The sequence below is a fragment of the Gigantopelta aegis genome, chromosome 4, assembly GCF_016097555.1.
Source record: "Gigantopelta aegis isolate Gae_Host chromosome 4, Gae_host_genome, whole genome shotgun sequence".
Taxonomy (NCBI): Eukaryota; Metazoa; Mollusca; class Gastropoda; order Neomphalida; family Peltospiridae; genus Gigantopelta; species Gigantopelta aegis.
The window spans coordinates 102,325,477-102,345,808 of record NC_054702.1 but is presented as its reverse complement, the minus strand read 5'-3'; the positions used below and the strand labels follow the sequence as shown (position 1 = coordinate 102,345,808).

At 34.2% G+C, this 20,332-nt stretch overlaps 1 protein-coding gene across 7 annotated transcripts in view; it reads right to left on the bottom strand.

Moving 5' to 3' along the window:
• Positions 1–145: 145 nt before the first annotated feature.
• The window catches only part of LOC121371618 (cilia- and flagella-associated protein 70-like), an 82,999-nt gene continuing 62,812 nt past the window's right edge, over positions 146–20,332 (bottom strand). For all 7 annotated transcript variants that reach the window (XM_041497641.1, XM_041497636.1, XM_041497639.1 and 4 more), the window contains 13 exons: positions 20,062–20,200; positions 18,690–18,875; positions 14,773–14,853; positions 14,355–14,407; positions 13,417–13,532; positions 12,020–12,214; positions 11,380–11,532; positions 10,595–10,800; positions 8,514–8,666; positions 5,579–5,740; positions 4,976–5,065; positions 4,096–4,245; positions 146–2,497 (listed from right to left, as the gene is read on the bottom strand). In XM_041497641.1, coding sequence (XP_041353575.1) covers positions 2,417–2,497; positions 4,096–4,245; positions 4,976–5,065; positions 5,579–5,740; positions 8,514–8,666; positions 10,595–10,800; positions 11,380–11,532; positions 12,020–12,214; positions 13,417–13,532; positions 14,355–14,407; positions 14,773–14,853; positions 18,690–18,875; positions 20,062–20,200 — 1,765 coding nt within the window. In that variant the 3' untranslated portion in view covers positions 146–2,416. The remainder of the gene's footprint in view (positions 2,498–4,095; positions 4,246–4,975; positions 5,066–5,578; positions 5,741–8,513; positions 8,667–10,594; positions 10,801–11,379; positions 11,533–12,019; positions 12,215–13,416; positions 13,533–14,354; positions 14,408–14,772; positions 14,854–18,689; positions 18,876–20,061; positions 20,201–20,332) is intronic.

Here is a 20,332-nt window from a genome sequence, read left to right as displayed (position 1 = left end):
TTGAACCTTTTAAATAATTAAATTTATACAAAAATTATTAGCAACTACACACACAGATATTATGAACAAAATAAATAGGTAATGTGTCAAAACCTCACCTCTTCCCACTTTGATAACTTTACACAAAATTAAAAATCAACAACAATTTTTCAGTGGCTTGAGATTTTATGCACCTTGGTGTTATTTCATGTTGTATTTTATTACAAGATTTATAATACAGCTGTATATTATTACTCTATTTAAAATACAGCCGGATACATCTTGGTGTTATTTATGCTGTATTTTATTACACTCTATTTAAAACACATCATGATGATACATCTTTGTGTTGTTTCATGCTGTATTTATTACACTCTATTTAAAACACATCATGATACATCTTTGTGTTGTTTCATGCTGTATTTTATTACTCTATTTAAAACACATCATGATGATATATCTTTGTGTTGTTTCATGCTGTATTTTATTACTCTATTTAAAACACCTCATTATGATACATTTTTGTGTTGTTTCATGCTGTATTTTATTACTCTATTTAAAACACATCATGATGATACATCTTTGTGTTGTTTCATGCTGTATTTTATTACTCTATTTAAAACACATCATGATACATCTTTGTGTTGTTTCATGCTGTATTTTATTACACTCTATTTAAAACACATCGTGAAACATCTTGGTGTTATTTTTTGCTTTGTTTTATTACATCCTATTTAAAATACATCGTGATACATCTTGGTGTTATTTCATGCTGTATTTTATTACATTCTATTTAAAATACGTTGTGAAATATCTTGATGTTATTTCTTGCTTTCTTTTATTACGCACTATTTAAAATACGTTGTGAAACATCTTGGTGTTAATTCATGCTGTATTTTATTATATTCTATTTAAAATGCAGCCTGATACATCTTGGTGTTATTTCATGTTGTATTTAATTACACTATTTAAAATACAGCCCGATACATCTTGGTGTTATTTCATACTGTATTTTATTACTCTATTTAAAATACAGTCTGATACATCTTGGTGTTATTTCATACTGTATTTTATTACTCTATTTAAAATACAGTCGGATATATATTGGTGTTATTTCATGCTGTATTTTATTACATATTTAAAATACAATGTGATATACAATTGACTGATAGCAATAGCTGCTTATAGTCACTCTATAAAAATGAAAATAGTCTAGTATTTTGTATGTTTTGTTTTCTTAAATGTAATTCTTTAGGTGATGAAAAGTAATATAGTCTGAATAAATAAACAAATAAATAAAATTGCTTCTTAGATTTTTCTACAAAATATAACCATTAAAACTTCTTTGAGTGAAAACCTTGATTTTAGACATACCGGTAACCATTTCTCATTGTCAGGTTTGATATATTGTTCAGTTTTCATTTGAGGCAATACATAATGCATATGTGTGTGTATGCATGTATGAATGTAGCATCTGTAGTCTGTAATGTGTGTGTGTGTGTGTGTACACATGTATGTTAAGTGACACAACTGACATAACAATTATTATATTTGGCAATGGAACACGACTAATATAACAATTATTATATTTGGCAATTAATAGAAGTTATCTCAAATTGGTAGCCTACCGCTTGAATTGGTAGAGTTGGCAAGTACATGTACTTATGGGTTTTTTTTAACTTTATACACCATCAATATATCTTTGATCTTTTTTTTACTTGAGCTGATAACTCACACTAACATTCAATATTGTTATTAAATTTCTAAACTCTTTTAGTAACAACAAAACAAAAAATGTGTTTTCATAAATAATTGTTTTTATATATATAAAAACCAAAAACATTCACAACAATTATAAGAAACTGTTATCACAATTACACAAACTTCTATCTTGTTTCAGATATCATTTGTCAGAATCGTACATACATGATACACTAACATATATTAATTAATTATTGATAAAATATTTTACACTTTAAAAAAAAAGATGTATAACATAACTTGTTTCTTAAATCACATCTACTTTGTAAGATATCAACTATATTAGAAAAATAAATCTTCACATTATGAATAATTTCATACATAAGTATTTTAGATGAAAGACAAATTACTAACATTTCTAATGGTTACTGGCCAGACAATGTTTGTTGTTTTTAAAACCACATGCTGACCAAATACAATGTATTTTCACAGTAAACACAAACAATACTTTACTGATTTTTTGTTCATATTAAAACAGGTGATAATGTTCGTAGGAAAAAAACACACTGATAAAAATTCTTTCAGAAGAATTCTGCTGCAGTGAATTTCTTTTTCCATATTCATATATTTTTCAGTAATAAATTCAGGTCAAAACATTCCACAAATAACTTCAAAGCCTGTCACTAAGTCTGTGGAAATTCCATCTTGTCAATGTTCTTCCTGTTAACACTTCTATTTAAAATTGTGGGTTCCCAAAACCAACTTCTTCTTGTTTTCTTTTAATTTCCTCTATAAGTTCCTCACTATCAAGATTGAGCTGAAAGTAAATTATTTTCAAAAAACATTTTAAATAAATAAATTCTCAATAGAAACATTCTTCTAACAAACTGACCACCATAGTATCACTGGCTTATGAATACATGAATCTGGACAAGGTGACCCAAATAGCTTTTACTTTGACTGGTGAAGTGGTCTATATAATCTCCAAGAAGATGCCTACTGGTTTGATTGCAAATAAATAAGGGGCACCAGTCAACTGAGTAAATTGAATTGCAATTTAAAAAACAAAACAAACTTTCTCACCATTTTACAAACATTAACATTTAGACAGAATTATGATATATTGTACTAGAGATGAAAATGAGTTATGAAAAGAAAACCCTGGAATTTTAATACTGGTGGGTGAGAGTACTCCTATTGGCTATAAGGTCAGGGTTGCAGAATCGTTTAAAATGGCAGCCCTCATTCAGTATGTATGAAAAACATCAGCCGAAACCATATTGTAAGTTTTGAATAAAGAATATGGAAAACTCTGGACAAACATCGAAAACCCAAAAAACACTGTACAGATGATTAAAAATCCAGAATTCTGGATAAATCCATAAAACTTTCATCTCTGAATGTATGTGTGAAATATTCAGTGATCATGCAGGCAATAAAAGATAATGTTTTATTACATACCTATTCAGTCTTACTAAAGTGATAAAGGCCTTTTGAAACCGTGTAATAAATTTATTCTGTATCGCACATATGTGCAATCTGGACCTGAACTTTTAAATGGGGAATTCCCTTTTTCTTTTTACAGCAGTTAGCGCCTTTTATTTACTTATGTCATATATGATTTACAAATGACGTCATATTGTATTTGAAACATTACACAAGGCTGCCGCAGAGTACGATTCTTAACATTAAATGAATCCATGAAAGGAGTTTTGATCATAGATTTAACAAAGTGTTGTTATGATGTTAAATTAAAACACGTTTTTGTAAAAAATAAATGAAGGTATGTAATAAATACAGAACTTCACATACGTTGTTTTCGCTTCCTATTTATTGCACTCGTCTATTTGGCACAAAATAAACTCGTGCAATAAACAGGAAGCGAAAACAACGTATGTCAAGTTCTGTATATATATATTGCACATTCTGCAAGCTCAAGCTGGGCAGTGCATGCAAAGCCTGACATTGTCCTGCTGTCATGTTGTTAATAATGTAACATTTTAGTCTAATTGTAAGATGGTATGGAATACCTGTACTAAATAAATATGAATGCTATCTTTTTTACTTTTAAGAACTATATCCAAATTCATTACACAGTGATACAAGTGGCAGAGCACTCCACACCATGCAGTCAGCTAACAAACTTACAAAACATGGACAAGTTGTTTAACTAGGGGTCTTCCAAACTGAATGTGTAAAGCTTACTTTTAGAGCACATTTATATTTAACTAGCAAAATTTCATTGCATAAATTAAATCCTGTTTACCATGAGAGCATAATTATTTATAAGAAAAGACTTTGACTGAGAAAGAACATTTATCATGAGAGCATATTTATATATAACTTAAAAACTTTGATTGTAGTATGCCTGTTTGCCATGAAAGCATATTGATATGTAACTTAAAAACTGTTTACCTTGAGAGCATATTTATAAGCCTGCTCTGCCTCCAGCTGTCTGCCTGTATTGAGACAGACGAGAGACAGATATCCCCAAACTTCAGCGTCATTATTGTTCAAAATGTTCGCTTCCGACAGAGCATCTTCTGCTTCGGACAGCTCACCCAGCTGAAAAACCCACACACACAACAGATTTCATATACGTCATCTATGCATTCAGTAAAACCTGTGCTAAACTACCTCATAAGATAGCTGGATGCATAATAGTGTCAAACTATAAATAACAGATGATATAATTTGGAGAATAAATAGTAAAGTGGTCTTTTAAAGGAATAGTAGCATCAACAGTTGATCTACCAAATACTATCTGAAACTAGAATTTCCTCTCATAAATCAATGCAAAGTTGTTCGGCAGTACAATAGCAATATTTAGCATGTTAAGTGAATACATAATAATAAGAATTAATAAAATTGTAATCACTAGTACTATATATATCAGTACTACACATGACTGGCCGCTTCATAAAAAAAGAGGCTTAAAATTAACACCTACAAGTACATGTATTGATCATTTGCTATTGTTTTTCTATTAAAAGCAGCCTTCTACACTGTGACCGATTTGGTCCCAAATGCGACCATTGTTTTTCATTTGGCGACTTAAACATCTCACACTATCTATATAAAAATACAAGTAAGCACCATATGGCTCCTAGATGGAAAAGTTAATGTAAAAGTATTTGCTGATAGTTCTTTTTTAAATATTTATAAGACACTCTCAAAACATTCCTACTCATAATTTGCTATATAAGTTTGTTAGACTGACAGATAAGAGTGTTTGCTAGTAGTTTGTGTTTCATACAGTCTTTGTGAAATACATCTGCAGGTAATTCCGACTCACTCTGTAACATGCTATTCCAACTCCGAGCCAAGAGACGCAGGATGGAGATCTCTTGCAGGCCATCAGGAAGGTGCTCTTAGCTTCAGAAAACTGAACACAGAGAAAACAACAACATAGTAGATATTTTATTTTATTGAAAAACTCTACACATTTTAATTATGATTATATGGATCATAGTAGATGAGTATCTGATAAATGTCCAAACACTACCTCTATTCATGAATACTTAATCAGACCTCTCACCCAGGACCTTTCTCCTTACACACAGACCTCAAACTTTCCCTTGTAATAAACCAATTTTTGGGGTGATACTGAATTTTAAAACAATGAAGATAGAAAACATTTTGTTTTCAAAATTTTGACTGGTAAATTTTCTAGTCAGTTGAAAATTGATTAGCATCTACTGTTTAATGTCTTAAAATTGTGTAGCGATTGCTAAAACTCACAAAATGTTCCCTGGAAGATTTTCAGCTCTCTTTATGTACCAAGATATTTTAACCATATGGGTAATAATATGGTTTGTTTGCTAATGAAAATATTGATAATTATAAATGCACCCTAACAGTAAAATAAATAAAGCAAACTGTGTTGATGTTTACTAACCCGAGCTTCTTGAAGATAAATTGATGCCAGCCGCAGATATATGGAGTGCATTTCACTGGCATCTGTAATGAATGAGAGTGTTCTTTCGTAACATTCTCGGGCAGTGTTCAAGTCTCCAGTCAAATATTTCACATGTCCTTTTAGTGCCCAGCCATCGGGGTTCTAAAAATGAAAATATTGAATATACATTTTGAAACACTTAAATGTCCTTAACAAGGCACTTGTTTCAGAAATACATAATTTTTTTATAGTGGAGTGGCTGAGGCGAATGTTTGTGAATTGCTGGCCGAAAGCACCACATTTGGCATAATTGTACTGTAACAAATGTGGTGTTTTGGGCTACCATTTCACAATATTGCACAAATTTGGACTTAATCTACTCTACTACATATATTACTAATGAATCAGAATAAATCATCCTTGTTTGTTTCTTCATTGATGCATGTTTCTTGAACACACCTTCACTATCACAAATGATGTATGTCCTACAGAATGGAGTTTTAACCTTCTGACTACTGCAGGCAAGATATCTCGCCCAACATCACGCAGGTCGACACACTGTACATTGTACACAACTTGCATTCCCCAATTAACATTTCCCACCATTTTGCACATGGCACTCACCAAAAATAATAATAAACCAACAGGAAATACATTAATTGAGAGTATGCCAGCTTGACTTTTTCGTTTTTCAATGGAAAATACCTGGGAATTTTGATTTGAAAAATGTAGTTTTCGGCAAGTATTTTCATTTGATAATAATATCGCACGTTGCGGTCATTTCCAGGAATCAATAGCTGATTGTGACAGCTAATTTGATAATATATTTGACCATTTTACCAACAACAAAAATGACAAAATAGTGGGATATGAAACATAGTTCGTTTCCCAAAAACAGTCTGGTCAGAAAAAAATGAGTTATTGGGAATAATGGACATAAATACCGGACATCTGGCCACAAATGCCCATAATTAAATAACTTTTTAGATTTTTTGCCTGATTTTAATCTATAGTAACTGATCTAAAAATATCATAAAAATTAGAAAATCCATAAAAATTATACTTAATAATTCAAATATAAACTTTATTTTATGTATACTACTCAAAAGAATTTAAGGGTCGGACGATATTTTCGACATTATTTTCTGAATGTCAATTATATTAGCTAGACCATAATGTCACGCATGGTATTGTTCCATTTTGACGAAAGTGGGTCTAAGCAACCCATAAATGAATTAAAATCCACTATCATTGACACTGTCGACTAGTTCTAATGGCGAAAACATGCTTACATTTGCACGTAAATTAGGGCGAAAGCGAAAGGTCTGCAAAGTGCCCATAACTTGCTTTTTCACAAAGCGCTTCATATGCACGCTTTGTATGTGTATTCCATGTTCCCAATGCTGAATTTCCGTATAATTGGAGCTTGCGTTCGTGTACGGTGCACACTCCAAATTCGACAATGGTACGACGTCAACTGACTATCGAAGATCGAGGAAGGGCTATTGCTTGGCTTCAGGATGGCAATACGCAAAGAAATGTTGCTCTGAGACTTGGTGTCAGTCAGAGTGTCGTTGGCCGACTGTGGCAACGGTACCAAGCAATGAATTCTGTTCGAAATCGTCCACGTTCGGGAAGACCCCGAAGCACTACAAATAGAGAGGACCGTACATCACCAATATGGCTCTACGTCAACGCACAACCACTGCACGCCGATTACGTGACAATCTGCGGACTGCGACTGGAACTCGAGTGTCTGATCAAACCATACGCAATCGTCTGAGAGCCAATAATCTACGCTGCCGTCGCCAGGCTGTTCGACCACCACTCCTACCACGTCACAGAACGGCCAGACGTCACTGGTGCACGCTTCATCTGCGATGGCAACGTGTTCAGTGGGGTCGAGTGATGTTCACTGATGAGTCCAGGTTTAGTCTCCAGTTCAACGACGGTCGGGTTCATGTCTACAGACGTCCTGGGGAGCGCTTCGCTGACGTTAACGTTAGACAACGTCACCGGTTCGGTGGTGGCAGCATCATGGTGTGGGGCGGCATCTCTATCCACCACAGGACCCCCCTCTATGTGGTGGATGGCAATCTGAATGGAATCCGCTATCTGAACGAGATTATCCGGCCGTTGGTTCTCCCAGGCCTTCAGCAGATTGGCGGCGGGGCAGTTCTGCTGGATGACAATGCCAGACCCCACCGCGCCAGGGTGGTAACGGACTTTCTCAGACAATAGAGCATGCCTGGGACGAATTAGGCAGGAGAGTTCGGGAAACCATGCCCCTCCGGCCAACCTTCATGATCTGGGTCAACTTCTTATGGCAGAGTGGCAGGCCATTCCCCAAGAGTTCTTCAGATGTCTGATCAACAGCATGAGGCAACGATGTGTCGAGTGTATTCACGCCAGGGGTGGATTCACACACTATTAAACGAATGTTCTAATGTGTAAAATCCATGTTTGACAACCTTCAACTTTGACAGCATGTCATGTGACTTTCTTGTATACAGTGACGTTTATTTGTGTTTTTTTGTAAATATGGAACAATAAATAAAAAATTTGGTGTAGTTTACATCATCAATCTAATACACTCTGAAACTTATTTGGTTATAAATTTTTGACCCTTAAATTCTTTTGAGTAGTATATTTATGAAAAACATTAAGTGAAAATATGTGTGTAAAAGTTATAAATTTGTACCTCTCAATGTGGTTTTTGTCAAAAATTAATCCAGTAGTCTGAAGATTAAGTACTGGAAGGCAATGGCAGAATGATACTTTCCAGTAATCTTTGTAATAAAAACAATCCCTTTTTTCCAAATTCTGTTCAATTTTAAGAGTTATGTATGTGGAGCTGGTGGATTTCTTCTCTTAATCATGAAGATAATGGAGACAAAAAAAGATAAATGACATCTTAATCAAAGTTTTTTTTCACCTGGTGTTCTAGCTGGAGAGCTTCTTTGAGATTTTCCTCTGCATCAGCAAATTCTCTCTTCTGTAACATGAGGTGTGCCAGGGCAATGTAGTAAGCAGCGGTCGGTCCCCCTGTTGGTAGCAGCAGTTCATGGGCGAGAGCTCTTTCTGTGAACTGCAACATTCATAACAATACCAATCAGATGATTTCAGTTTCAGATCACTTTCAATACAATGACATATAAAGTACATGAGGAACTGAAAACAAATGTGCTCCCCATAAAGTGTTTCACAAGTTAGAACTACATTTATTATATACATAGCAATGAAATATATAGATCTACAAAAACCATAAAAGTGATATTCGGTGAAAAGTAAAATTTTCGCTGTAGTTTATTTACAGTGAAAATATAGAAATCATATTTATATTTTTGTAATCAAATTCATGATTCAATTATCTCCCATGTAAATTATTAGTTTTGATTATTCAGGCCAGTGTTGCTTTTTTGTGTTTAAGTTTGATGATTACCAATGCATCTGTTCGTATTTAAAAAATAAACAAAAGAAAATTAAACAACTGTATATATAAAAAATGGATATGTAGTGCAATTATGATAAAATATATAAAACTAACTGAACACAAAGCTAAATAATGATGACACAATGTCCTGTCATGGAGTGTAAGTTAAAGTTAAATTTGACATTTGTTTTGTTTTGTTTTTGTGGGGTTTTTTGGAGGATCGCTTTGTCAGATACGTTTGCATAGCAGTATATATAGAATACTATACAAGTTTTTGCTAGATATCATTTTTACGAAATGAGTGAACTTCCCATGGTATTTGACTGCTCTAGGTGGGAGCCGGTACCGGGCTGCGAAGCCTGTACTTACCAGCCTTATATTTAATAATGTCCTCAACTTGAAGATGAGTAGAGTTTCATAAAGTTCACTATGTACTAGTTATTTAAATATAATAATAAAATCATATGATATTCAGTGGTCATAGTTGTTTTAGATGCTTCCCAATAAACATATATTTTTAATTCAAAATTAACACTTAATGGAATAGCATTCAAAAGGAAATAAACATAACCTGTGACATATTTAAACTCCAAACTTAATTAGTAAATTTCAATGCGAATAAGCACACCATTAAATTTTAATAGTTATTTTTAACTTTATTAAATAAGCTGTATTTAGATGTTGAATTGAAATATATCTAATTATTATTATATACATCTTCAACATTATCAATTTTGTGAGTGTAACAGAGTTGAGTTTCAACTAAGCAATTTGAATTTGAATTTGTAATAAATTGAAAAAAAAAATGCACAAAACATTGCTGCTGAATAGCATATAGTAACCAGAAATGCAATAAACATCATCAACGACAGAAAAAAAGTATGATATTTGAAAAGCTATTTTTCCAGCTTTAAAGATGTGAATTTGACCATTCAAAAAATGTTGACCCATTTATGCCTTATAGTCACATGTATCTTTCCTAGTCAGTCATGCATATTTAATAATTTATAACAAAAATGGTATTTAACCATGTGCACATATGCCATATTTTCTCTATGTTTCAGTTAAAAGTTAGTTTGTTTTGTCTAACAACACCGCTAGAGCACATTGGATGTCACACATTTGGTAATTCTGACACGTAGTCATCAGAGGAAACCCGCTACATTTTCCCTAATGCTGCAAGGGATCTTTTATATGCACTTTCCTACATACAGGAAAGCACATACCATAGCCTTTGACCAGTTGTGGTGCACTGGTTGGAACAAGAAAATCCCCAATCTGTTGAATATATCCACCGAGGTGGTTCAATGCTGCGATGCAACAAGCACTCAACCAACCGAGCTAAATCCCGCCCCTCCTTGTTTAAGATGTATCTAAAAGATGTACAATTGTCATATTTCTCAAATTGTACACTCCCATAATTATTTCACAATATGATGTTTCTTACAATAAGTAAGTAAAGCATTACCAGAATGTGTAAACATCATACAGCCCAACTGGGTAACTAATTATTAATACTTAACACCCGCTACAGTGTATATATTCAGATAATAATTAACAATATGCTGAATAATATAACTCACTGGAACTGCCTTGACTTCTAGAAGCCAGTCAACAGCTTGCATGTAGACACTCCAGGTAGGAACTGGGGTGGGCTCTCGTAGTGGCATGTCTTCGAGATTTTCGTCAGTGGGCTGGGGAGTGTCGTGTTGACTCTTCTGTGTGCTGGTTGGCCGGGACTGGTGGATTGAGCTCCCTTGTTCCTTGCCTTTCATTTGTGATGGTGCACCTGGAGTTGTGGATCAGATCATAACATACTGATTATTGTAGCCTTATAAATATATAATTTTTGCAGTAAACTGACACTCATTCATTAACAAAAAATCAAGACCATCACGCATAATTTGTTTTGTCTCTTACCGGTATTTCATAACAACTGTTGAAATCTTATGCAAGAGATATAAAATTAATTTAATTAGAAATGTTTGTCTTTTTTTGTGTCTTTTTTTTTGACATTATATGGTTACCATAACAACAAAATTAACAGATAAAAAGGGTGAAACAATACTAAAACATAAGACAATGTTTTCATTTATAAACCATTTAATATTCACTATATATTATTTCTTTCTTTTACCATGTTTTCAGAACAATTACATTTTGGTCCGCTATTGTATTCAGAATTATATACTTAGCTATAAATATTTGCACAACTTATTACATACTGTATAACAATGTACCTGTATTTTAAAAGACAGCCTGTCTCTAAGTGTTATGGTTGTTATGTACTGTATAACAATGAACCTGTATTTTAAAAGACAGCCTGTCTCTAAGTGCTATGGTTGTTATGTGCTATATAACAAAGTACCTGGTTTTTTTAACACTGATGGTCTCTTTTCGTGATTGTTTCGCTGAGAGGACTTGGCTGAGTTGGCAGCACTGGTTGGTGTCGGTATGATGAGTTCTGGTGGAGGTCCTGGCACCGACAGCCCTCCCTCAGATGAAGGTATCAATTCTGGATCTGCAAGTGGTTCAGTTGGAGATTGTATTCAGTAAAGGTTTTTTTGACAATGTTTGACACCAGTTTCAAATTTAACTCACTCTTTAATAAATAATTGCTGTAAACGTATTTTCTTTTTAAAAATAAAATTAAATTAAAAAGAAGACCGTATTAAAGAAAGAAAAATCAAAACTATAAACAACAAACCCTATGAATTATAAAGCTTGATATAAACATAAATCATTTATAATTATCTTTGACATAAAAATAACATGGCCCCATGCTTATAAAATTTAAAATCTGGACTTGATGCTTCCATAACTTCTTGCCCAAACAAACAGCATGTAGTTATATTTGGATAGTTTGCTGAAGTCTGGATGTTAATGTGTTGTAAGCATGTGCCCAGGTAAAAAATTAAGATCAAATTATAGTTAAATCATGTTACTTTGTTAATTTATTACAGAATTGTTTAATATTTTATAAGTGAGGATGGAGGTTGATAACTGACCTTGAGCTGTATCAGCATCTGGAAGAGGTTCAGGAGGTTCTGCCACAGAGTCTTTCTTTTCCTCCTTCTCCTTGTCAACCTCATCCTCTCTCACATCCTTGGCAGCGCTCACAGCCGCTTGATTGTTCAGCTTGTTTGCTTCCATGTACGCCATCTCGGCACCAATCTCATTGCTCACCGCATCATAATACAACCCTAAACACAAAACATACCAGTAAATATTATAACTTCAGCACCAATGTCACTGCTCACCACATCATAATACAACCCTAAACACAAAACATACCAGTAAATATTATAACCTCAGCACCAATGTCATTGCTCACCACATCATAATACAACCCAAACACAAAACATACCAGTAAATATTATAACCTCAGCACCAATGTCATTGCTCACCACATCATAATACAACCCAAACACAAAACATACCAGTAAATATTATAACCTCAGCACCAATATCATTGCTCACCACATCATAATACAACCCAAACACAAAACATACCAGTAAATATTATAACCTCAGCACCAATGTCATTGCTCACCACATCATAATACAACCCAAACACAAAACATACCAGTAAATATTATAACCTCAGCACCAATGTCATTGCTCACCACATCATAATACAACCCAAACACAAAACATACCAGTAAATATTATAACCTCAGCACCAATGTCATTGCTCACCACATCATAATACAACCCAAACACAAAACAATTAGTAAAAATATTATAACCACAGCACCAATCTTACTGCTCACAAAACATACCTGTAAAAAGATTATAACTTCAGCACCAATCTCACTGCTAAATGCATCATAATATAACCCTAAACACAAAACCTTTTAAAAATATAATTTTACCACAAATCTGATTGCTCACTGCGTCATAATACAACCCTAAACATACATGCACTGAGTAAATATATTATAAACTCGGCCATAGGCATCAAAAGTGGTGGGCTACTGCACTCCCTCCCCAGTTAGAAGGTGAATTATATTGCTGTCCCTCTAGCTGCTGGCATCTTGAAACATCTATGTTAGCAATTACATAGATAAGACAAGTTGGAATGAAAATGTGCCTGAAAGTTAACTACTTGAAGCTAAACAAAATGCGAACCCGTATATATAGTTATATCCTCAGATGGTTTTACATGGATATAGTAGGACATGATGTTTCTGTATGCTGATATTTCACTCATTTCTGTCTTCTTATTACCCAGTCTATAAAGACTATTTAAACGATAGATCGTTTGGAGTAATTCTGATTCCTCAGTCTTTAAAGTCTATTTTCAATTGCCAATCAAAGCAAAAATGAATGATAAAAACGACAGTATTAACTCACTGTTTACTGGAGAGTTCTTATCTTTAGAAAACTGAAAACCAGTTCCTACCTAACATAGTCCAAGCCAGTATACTCTTTGGGTTCACACACGTTGCTGCTTCAAAGAAAGTCTCGGCAAGTTCATTCTTTTCTGTCATTGTGCACACAACACCGTACAACAGCAGCCTACAGTAAAGAGCCATATATTTAGAAGTATTCTTAGTACATCATCTCTACTCTTCAAGAACTGATAACAAGAGAAAGTTAATATTATAAACACAAGCACATAATATAAATTATTTAACATTGTATGCAGGAACATCAATCATAACATAAAAGCTATTTTTCAAACATGAAATTTGCAAGTGAAATTAGACACTGTGTATTTTTGTTATGAGCACAATGTGTATCAAAGTACAAGGAGTTCTTGTAGGCCACTGCATAATGAGATTCCAGGGCTGTAGAACAACTAGCAGACAACTGGACAAGAATCAAAGCACCATACAGTAATGTAGGGTCTTCTCCAGATGGATAAAAAGAATAACTTCAAAGTTGACACCCTCTGGATTATTGGCAAAATAATGAGTAATTGTGTGAATCAATAAATATAAATATTTCTACATATGACAAATGATTAGGAATAGAATATTACAGTGATTGTCATGAAATAAAGCAGGCAATACATAGCCCAGTGGTAAAGCACTCACTTGATGTGGGTCGGTTTAGGAACGATCCCCAACGATGGGCATCTTGGGCTAATACTTCTTCTAGCCAGTGTACCATGACTGGTATATCACAAACCATTATATGTGTTATCCTGTCTGTGGGATGGTGGGAAAATGTACCACATTGCTAGTATAATACTTCATGTCAAAATTACCAAATGGTTGACATCCAATAGGCGACGATTACTAAAGCAATGTGCTCTAGTGGTGTCATTAAACCCCCCCCAGAACTTTAGCTTTATGAAAGAAAGTATCTACATGAATGAGACTTGAACTTTCATACCCATAAATGTGTTTCTGGTCCAGAGAGATGCACTCCTTGAAACACTCCTCAGCCTGCAAGAGAATAATGACAGACTAGCTATAGATGGCAGCTCAGAATATAGTGTGGATGTTAGCAAACAAATGTTTCAGAATATAAAATGATGTGCATGCATCGCATATACAGGTTATTTTTCAAATCAATAAAGATTTTTTTTTTTATCACACTTGCATGTATGCTGTAAACATGAGAATTGAAAAATGGAATAATAACTGAATCAAATAGTAAGTGAATAAATAAATGTTTCGAATAAATATTAATAGATACACTAGTCACACCTGATGTTTCAAATATCTAGAAAGCTGTTTCCAAAGTGTTTCTATCATTTTCCATTGGTCTTGACAAAAATGTGTTAATAGTGTAACAACATTCCACCTACCTTTGTGACATCATTAACATACAGACAGTACGTTCCATAGTCAAACCAGCTATCAGCATCAAGTTTGTCTCTTGCAATTCTCTAAAACACAGAACAACATAATTATCAATACATATTGTGCTTTTGGCATTGAAACGACATGCTAACAATATTGTGCATGAATAAAAACATTGTTTCTGTTTTATTATCATTTCACCAGTTGTTCAAAATCACTAAGACAAATAATGGTTATACTGGTTATACAGACCTCTAATAGACCTCTTTCACATTCCCATTGTGCATGTGCATGAAGAGTAACGTCCCTTGTTGAATTGGACGGTATCGAGGCTATATACAAATTGGGGGCATGATCGACAGTTGTCATGAGCGTCGTGAGTAGCTTCGTAGGAGCTGTGAATCTCTAGCGACTAACGTACATGTTTCGTATAAGATGTTAAAATGGCTGTGAAAAACGGTCTACTAAAGTTTACATCGGAATGGTTTAAGACCAAAAGCAGTGAAACATTAACTTAAGACGAAGTCTCTGGAGCTGCCTGCCAAGGGTATTTTAACAATGCAAAATTAAAAGATTCATACAATAAAATTAACTTTAGTGGAATGTGTTTGCTACTTTTAACAATTAGAATTATAATTAAATATTCACACAGATTTCCAGTGATATTTAATTCTCCACATGTATCAGTATTTAAAATTTAATAAAATAAACTCACATAGACCTTTATCATAGCTCTATTTTCTCTTACCGTTTCATTAAAAAAGACAGTCGTACAAATACTAATCAATGTTACATGTCTATTCACAAATTATTTATTTATTTATCTTATTATTTTTTTAAATTACTATTTTATTTTATTTTCGCTATCATTTATATCAGATATATTATTATTTATTTTCTTTATTTGTTCGATTCTTTCTTTATTTTCACTTCGCCATCAGTTATATTAATAACATACAGGTACGACAACTTCATATGAAATATCTGGTATTTACGAAGTTACAAAACTATTTATTTATTTATTAGGCCCTATTTCTTCTTTTTCATTCATCCTTTTAATTATTTTGGCTTAAATTCAGAGTTGGCCTATTTACTTTTGTTGACTGTCCGTCGTCCGGGGTATGGTACTTAATATGTTTGCTTCAGACATTCAAACGAAGTACCTTATGACTGTGCATAATAAACCCTCATGAGTTTATAACAAAGAGACCATCCTGAGTTTGCAGCTATATTATCAAGCTGTTGGCTAGTCTAATCTGTTATAAATAAATCTTACATGTTTCTTAGGTTAAATAATCTTGCTTCAAATTTAAATAGCTGTATATGCAATATAATTATATTTCTGACCACTCTCAGGTCGGTAGCAACTGAGTAGCCCCACTTTCATAAACCCGATTTAAAATATGGCTTTTGCCCCCCCCCCCCCCCCCCCACCAACTAGACTTGTGTCCCTCTACTACAGATTGTGCCCCCTCCCCTCCCCCAACTCCAGATATCGTTCCTACGGGCCTGATTCTAATGTTTTATATAGTACCATAGATCAAATTTCATATGTATCATTTAATTGTATTCCAAATACCGAACAAATTTTAAATAACTTGGTGAAAAGACAAGAATCCTGAATGTATATATCTGTATAATGCTTTATAAATATTTAAATCATGTTAAATACAATAAATATCTGCATACATACACGCATGCACACATTAATATTATTTCAGCCCATATCTGATATTTATTGCGTACGAATCTGAACCGATGGTTTATCGGGCATTAACAACCAAATATTTTTTTATTTCGTGATAAGCAATAATTCATAAATGTCTCCAATAAGTCTTGTTGGATGTCGACAGAATTTTCGGGTTCCCTACTGATAGAATAATTAATCATGGAGATATTCACATTCCTATTGCATGGCCTCCCATTGTCTATGCCCCCCAACTTGTCCACAGGTCTATTTTTGCGAGATCTCGCATGAGTTCGCGGTTTGCATCCTCGAGTTACCCCGCAACGGGCACATGCACAGTGGAATGTGAAAGAGGTTTATTCTCCCCCACAGACATTAAAATGCATATAAAGGCATTTTATATTCAGCTATTGGAAAAAGAAAAAAGTTTGTTTTGTTTAACGACACCACTAGAGCACATTGATTGATTAATCATCAACTAATTAATGTCAAACACAGTCATACTATAGAGAGGAAACCTGCTACATTTTTCCATTAGTAGCAAGGGATCTTTTATATGCACCATCCCATGGACAGGATAGCACATACCATGGCCTTTGATATACCAGCTGTGGTGCACTGGATGGAACGAGAAATAGTCTGATGGGCCCACCGACGGGGATCGATCCTAGACCGACTGTGCATTATTCAGCTATTGGATGTAACAAATGCATGAAGGAAAAATTAAAAACAGCCATACAGGTAACGGATTATTTTATTTAATTAAAAGAAAATACCCTCACCCCATAAAAGTGTAACATTTAAGTAGAGGGTAATCTTGTGATATATCCCAGTAAATTTTACACAGTTTACACTACTGTATACGCAAACATGTTCGCGAATAAAATATATCTCTACACGCCCAACCCATATCAGAATCAAGCAGTCAGAGGTCTGCAAGGTAACAGGATTCTGTAAACCTGCCTGGTAACGTGGATTTGATCGAAGTGACACGCAGTTGGGTGCAAGTCTGTTGTTACGTAATTTCAGTTTTGTTTCTTTTCTTTGTAACTGAATGGAAGTTTGTGGGTACCACCAATAATGAAAACTTATTTCTTATGATATTTGCGTTTTAAAATTTTCTGTATCACATGTGCGTGTTCCATCGATTACATGATAATAGTCTTATTAGACATACATACAACATTAACGTTTCGCTGACAGCACCGTGAACATGTCCAAGTGTGTGCATGAAATCGTCATTGAAAAGAGTTTTGCAAATGAAATATGGGTCATTTTGATTTTGATTATCGGGGTACAGTCGCGAAAATAATTCCTTGCGAAAATGTAAAATGAAAGCCTGATCACGAATTATTTTAGCCGCAAAAATATTTGCGTATATGGTACTTCGTTATGGTGCACTGAATACCAGTTTAGTATTAAACAGAATGATGTGGTGCAATATCAACCACTGAAACCAGTTACAGCCTTGTGCGTAAACGACTAGATCAGGTAATTTAATAATAGTCCCTATGCAATTACGCGGAACCTACTGTATAAGTAAATATTAATTCTCCATATAACAAACTGTAATTAACATGATATTCAGTCAACATGTGAACTATAATGATGATATCAAGTTAAGATCACCTCAAAGTCATAATTGTGAGTTCACCTATGGTAAACCAGTAACCTCACCATGATCTTAGACCTATTTTTTAAGGTATCACTATGTTAACACAGTGAGGCTAGGCTGAACCTGCAAGTCTCTATAAGCTGTCATGTGATGCATGTGGGAATTTATAAGAATGATACACAAAGAAGACTGCACCGAAAGGGTGAGTGGAACCAATCAATTCACATATTTATCTCACCATTTCATTGTTTTGACATGTGTAGATTCTTACTATGAATCAATCAAACATGGATTTTTATACGTCATTAAATTAACAATAATTGTCAAATGTTTTAGCAGTGATCAGTAAAACTACTAATTTAGTGGTACTGCTGATGGACAAAACTGGCTATGTTGCCATACCACATGAGCATGCTATTGAACCAATATTTCTTCTGGAAGTAATAAGACTATAAGCATAAATTATTATAAAGTATAGCATAATTGTTGGTAGAATGAAATATGTTACACTGATAAAAACTGAAACATGTGACATCATCAAAGAAGAAAAAACTAATAACTGGAAGGTAAATATGTCAATGTATATATTCCAAGAAAAATGACAATTACAATCTTCTTACCTCTTGATAATACCTTTCTGCAAGGGCAAAGTTTTCGTTGACTTCAGCCTCTCTGGCAAAGTGCTTGAGCTGAGCAGAGTCTGTCAGGGGTTTTGGAATGGGTGGCTGGTCTTCCAGGGCCAGTACAGACCCTAGAGAAACATGCATCTGGTCAATGAGGTACACATACAACTCACTGAGGAATGTCTGAAAAGAAAACAAGTAGATTATAGCCATAGGTGTACTGGCCCCCATTTTTGTAGGGGGCGGGGGGGGGGGGGGGGGGGGGGGGCAGGCTGGTTTTTGCCCGAATTAAACAAAAATGACAGAATCTGGATAACAACTTTTATTCATAATTTAGCATTACTACCAAACAGCTATACAGGGTTGCAAATAAATCACTAAATTTTTTTACATGGATTACAACTAATGTTGAGGGTAGAATGATGGAAATACATGGTAAAAGGTCTCAGGATAGCACATTTTGCCTGAATATCTCTATAACTTTTGCCTGAGTTTGCAGTTTTATTCCAGAACTAGGGGGACAGTTGTCCCCACTCCCTCGTACGCTTGTGATTATAGCCAGTGTGTGTGTGTGAATGTGCCTGTGTGTGTGTGTTCGTGTGTGTGTGTGTGCGTGTGTGTGCATGTGCATGTGCATGTGTGCCTGTGTGTATGCATGTGTGGATATTTGTGCCTGTGTGTGTCTTTATTTCACATTTATATTCCATATATGACTATGTATCAATGTCCTTATTTATCTTTACATAGTTATGTTTAGAAATGTGTAATGGAAATGTTTTATTTAACGACGCACTCAACACATTTTATTTATGGTCATATGGCATTGGACATATGGTTAAGAACCACACAGATATAGAGGGAGGAAACCCGCTGTTGCCACTTAATGGGCTACTCTTTTCGATTAGCAGCAAGGGATCTTTTATATGCACCATCCCAAAGATGGCAATCGATCCCAAACCGACCGCACATCAAGCGAGTGCTTTACCACTGGGCTACGCCTCGCCCCAAATGTGTAATGTTCTTTGAATAATTCATATATAAAGAAATAAACATTTACTGACAGCATATGAGTGTGTGTGTACATGAGTGAAATTGTATGTGTGGATGTATTTATATACTGGTGCACATTGTTTTGTGTATGAGTGTGCATTTGTTAACATTTCTACTTGGAACTATGCATGCATAAACATGTTTAAATAAAAACTCAACGAATGACTCAAACATTTCTACTGAAACCGTTAGATGCACTCTGTCTTTGTATGAACACAGGAGCAGCATTTCTATTACACTGTAACTCAGTCTAACATGGGGGATAAAAAAAACAAATCTAATATAATAAACTTCAATGAAACATTCCAGGAATTTTTACCTGAAATTCTTGTCGATCTTCAAATGTAGTTGTTTTCAGGTATTTCTCTCTCACAATTTTGACTACAGAGTGTTTTAACTGTTCTTTGAAGGCAAAGTACTTGCCAGATGAATTCAGCTGATAAATTAGCTTATGTCTCCTAAAATAAAAATAAAAATAATGTAAACACCATTAAATAATGGGGGTTTGTAATTAAAACATAAAATAAGGTCTCACTACACAGATGTCATCTGCCATTGAAACCCATATTAAACTGCCCAACTTCAAGCGA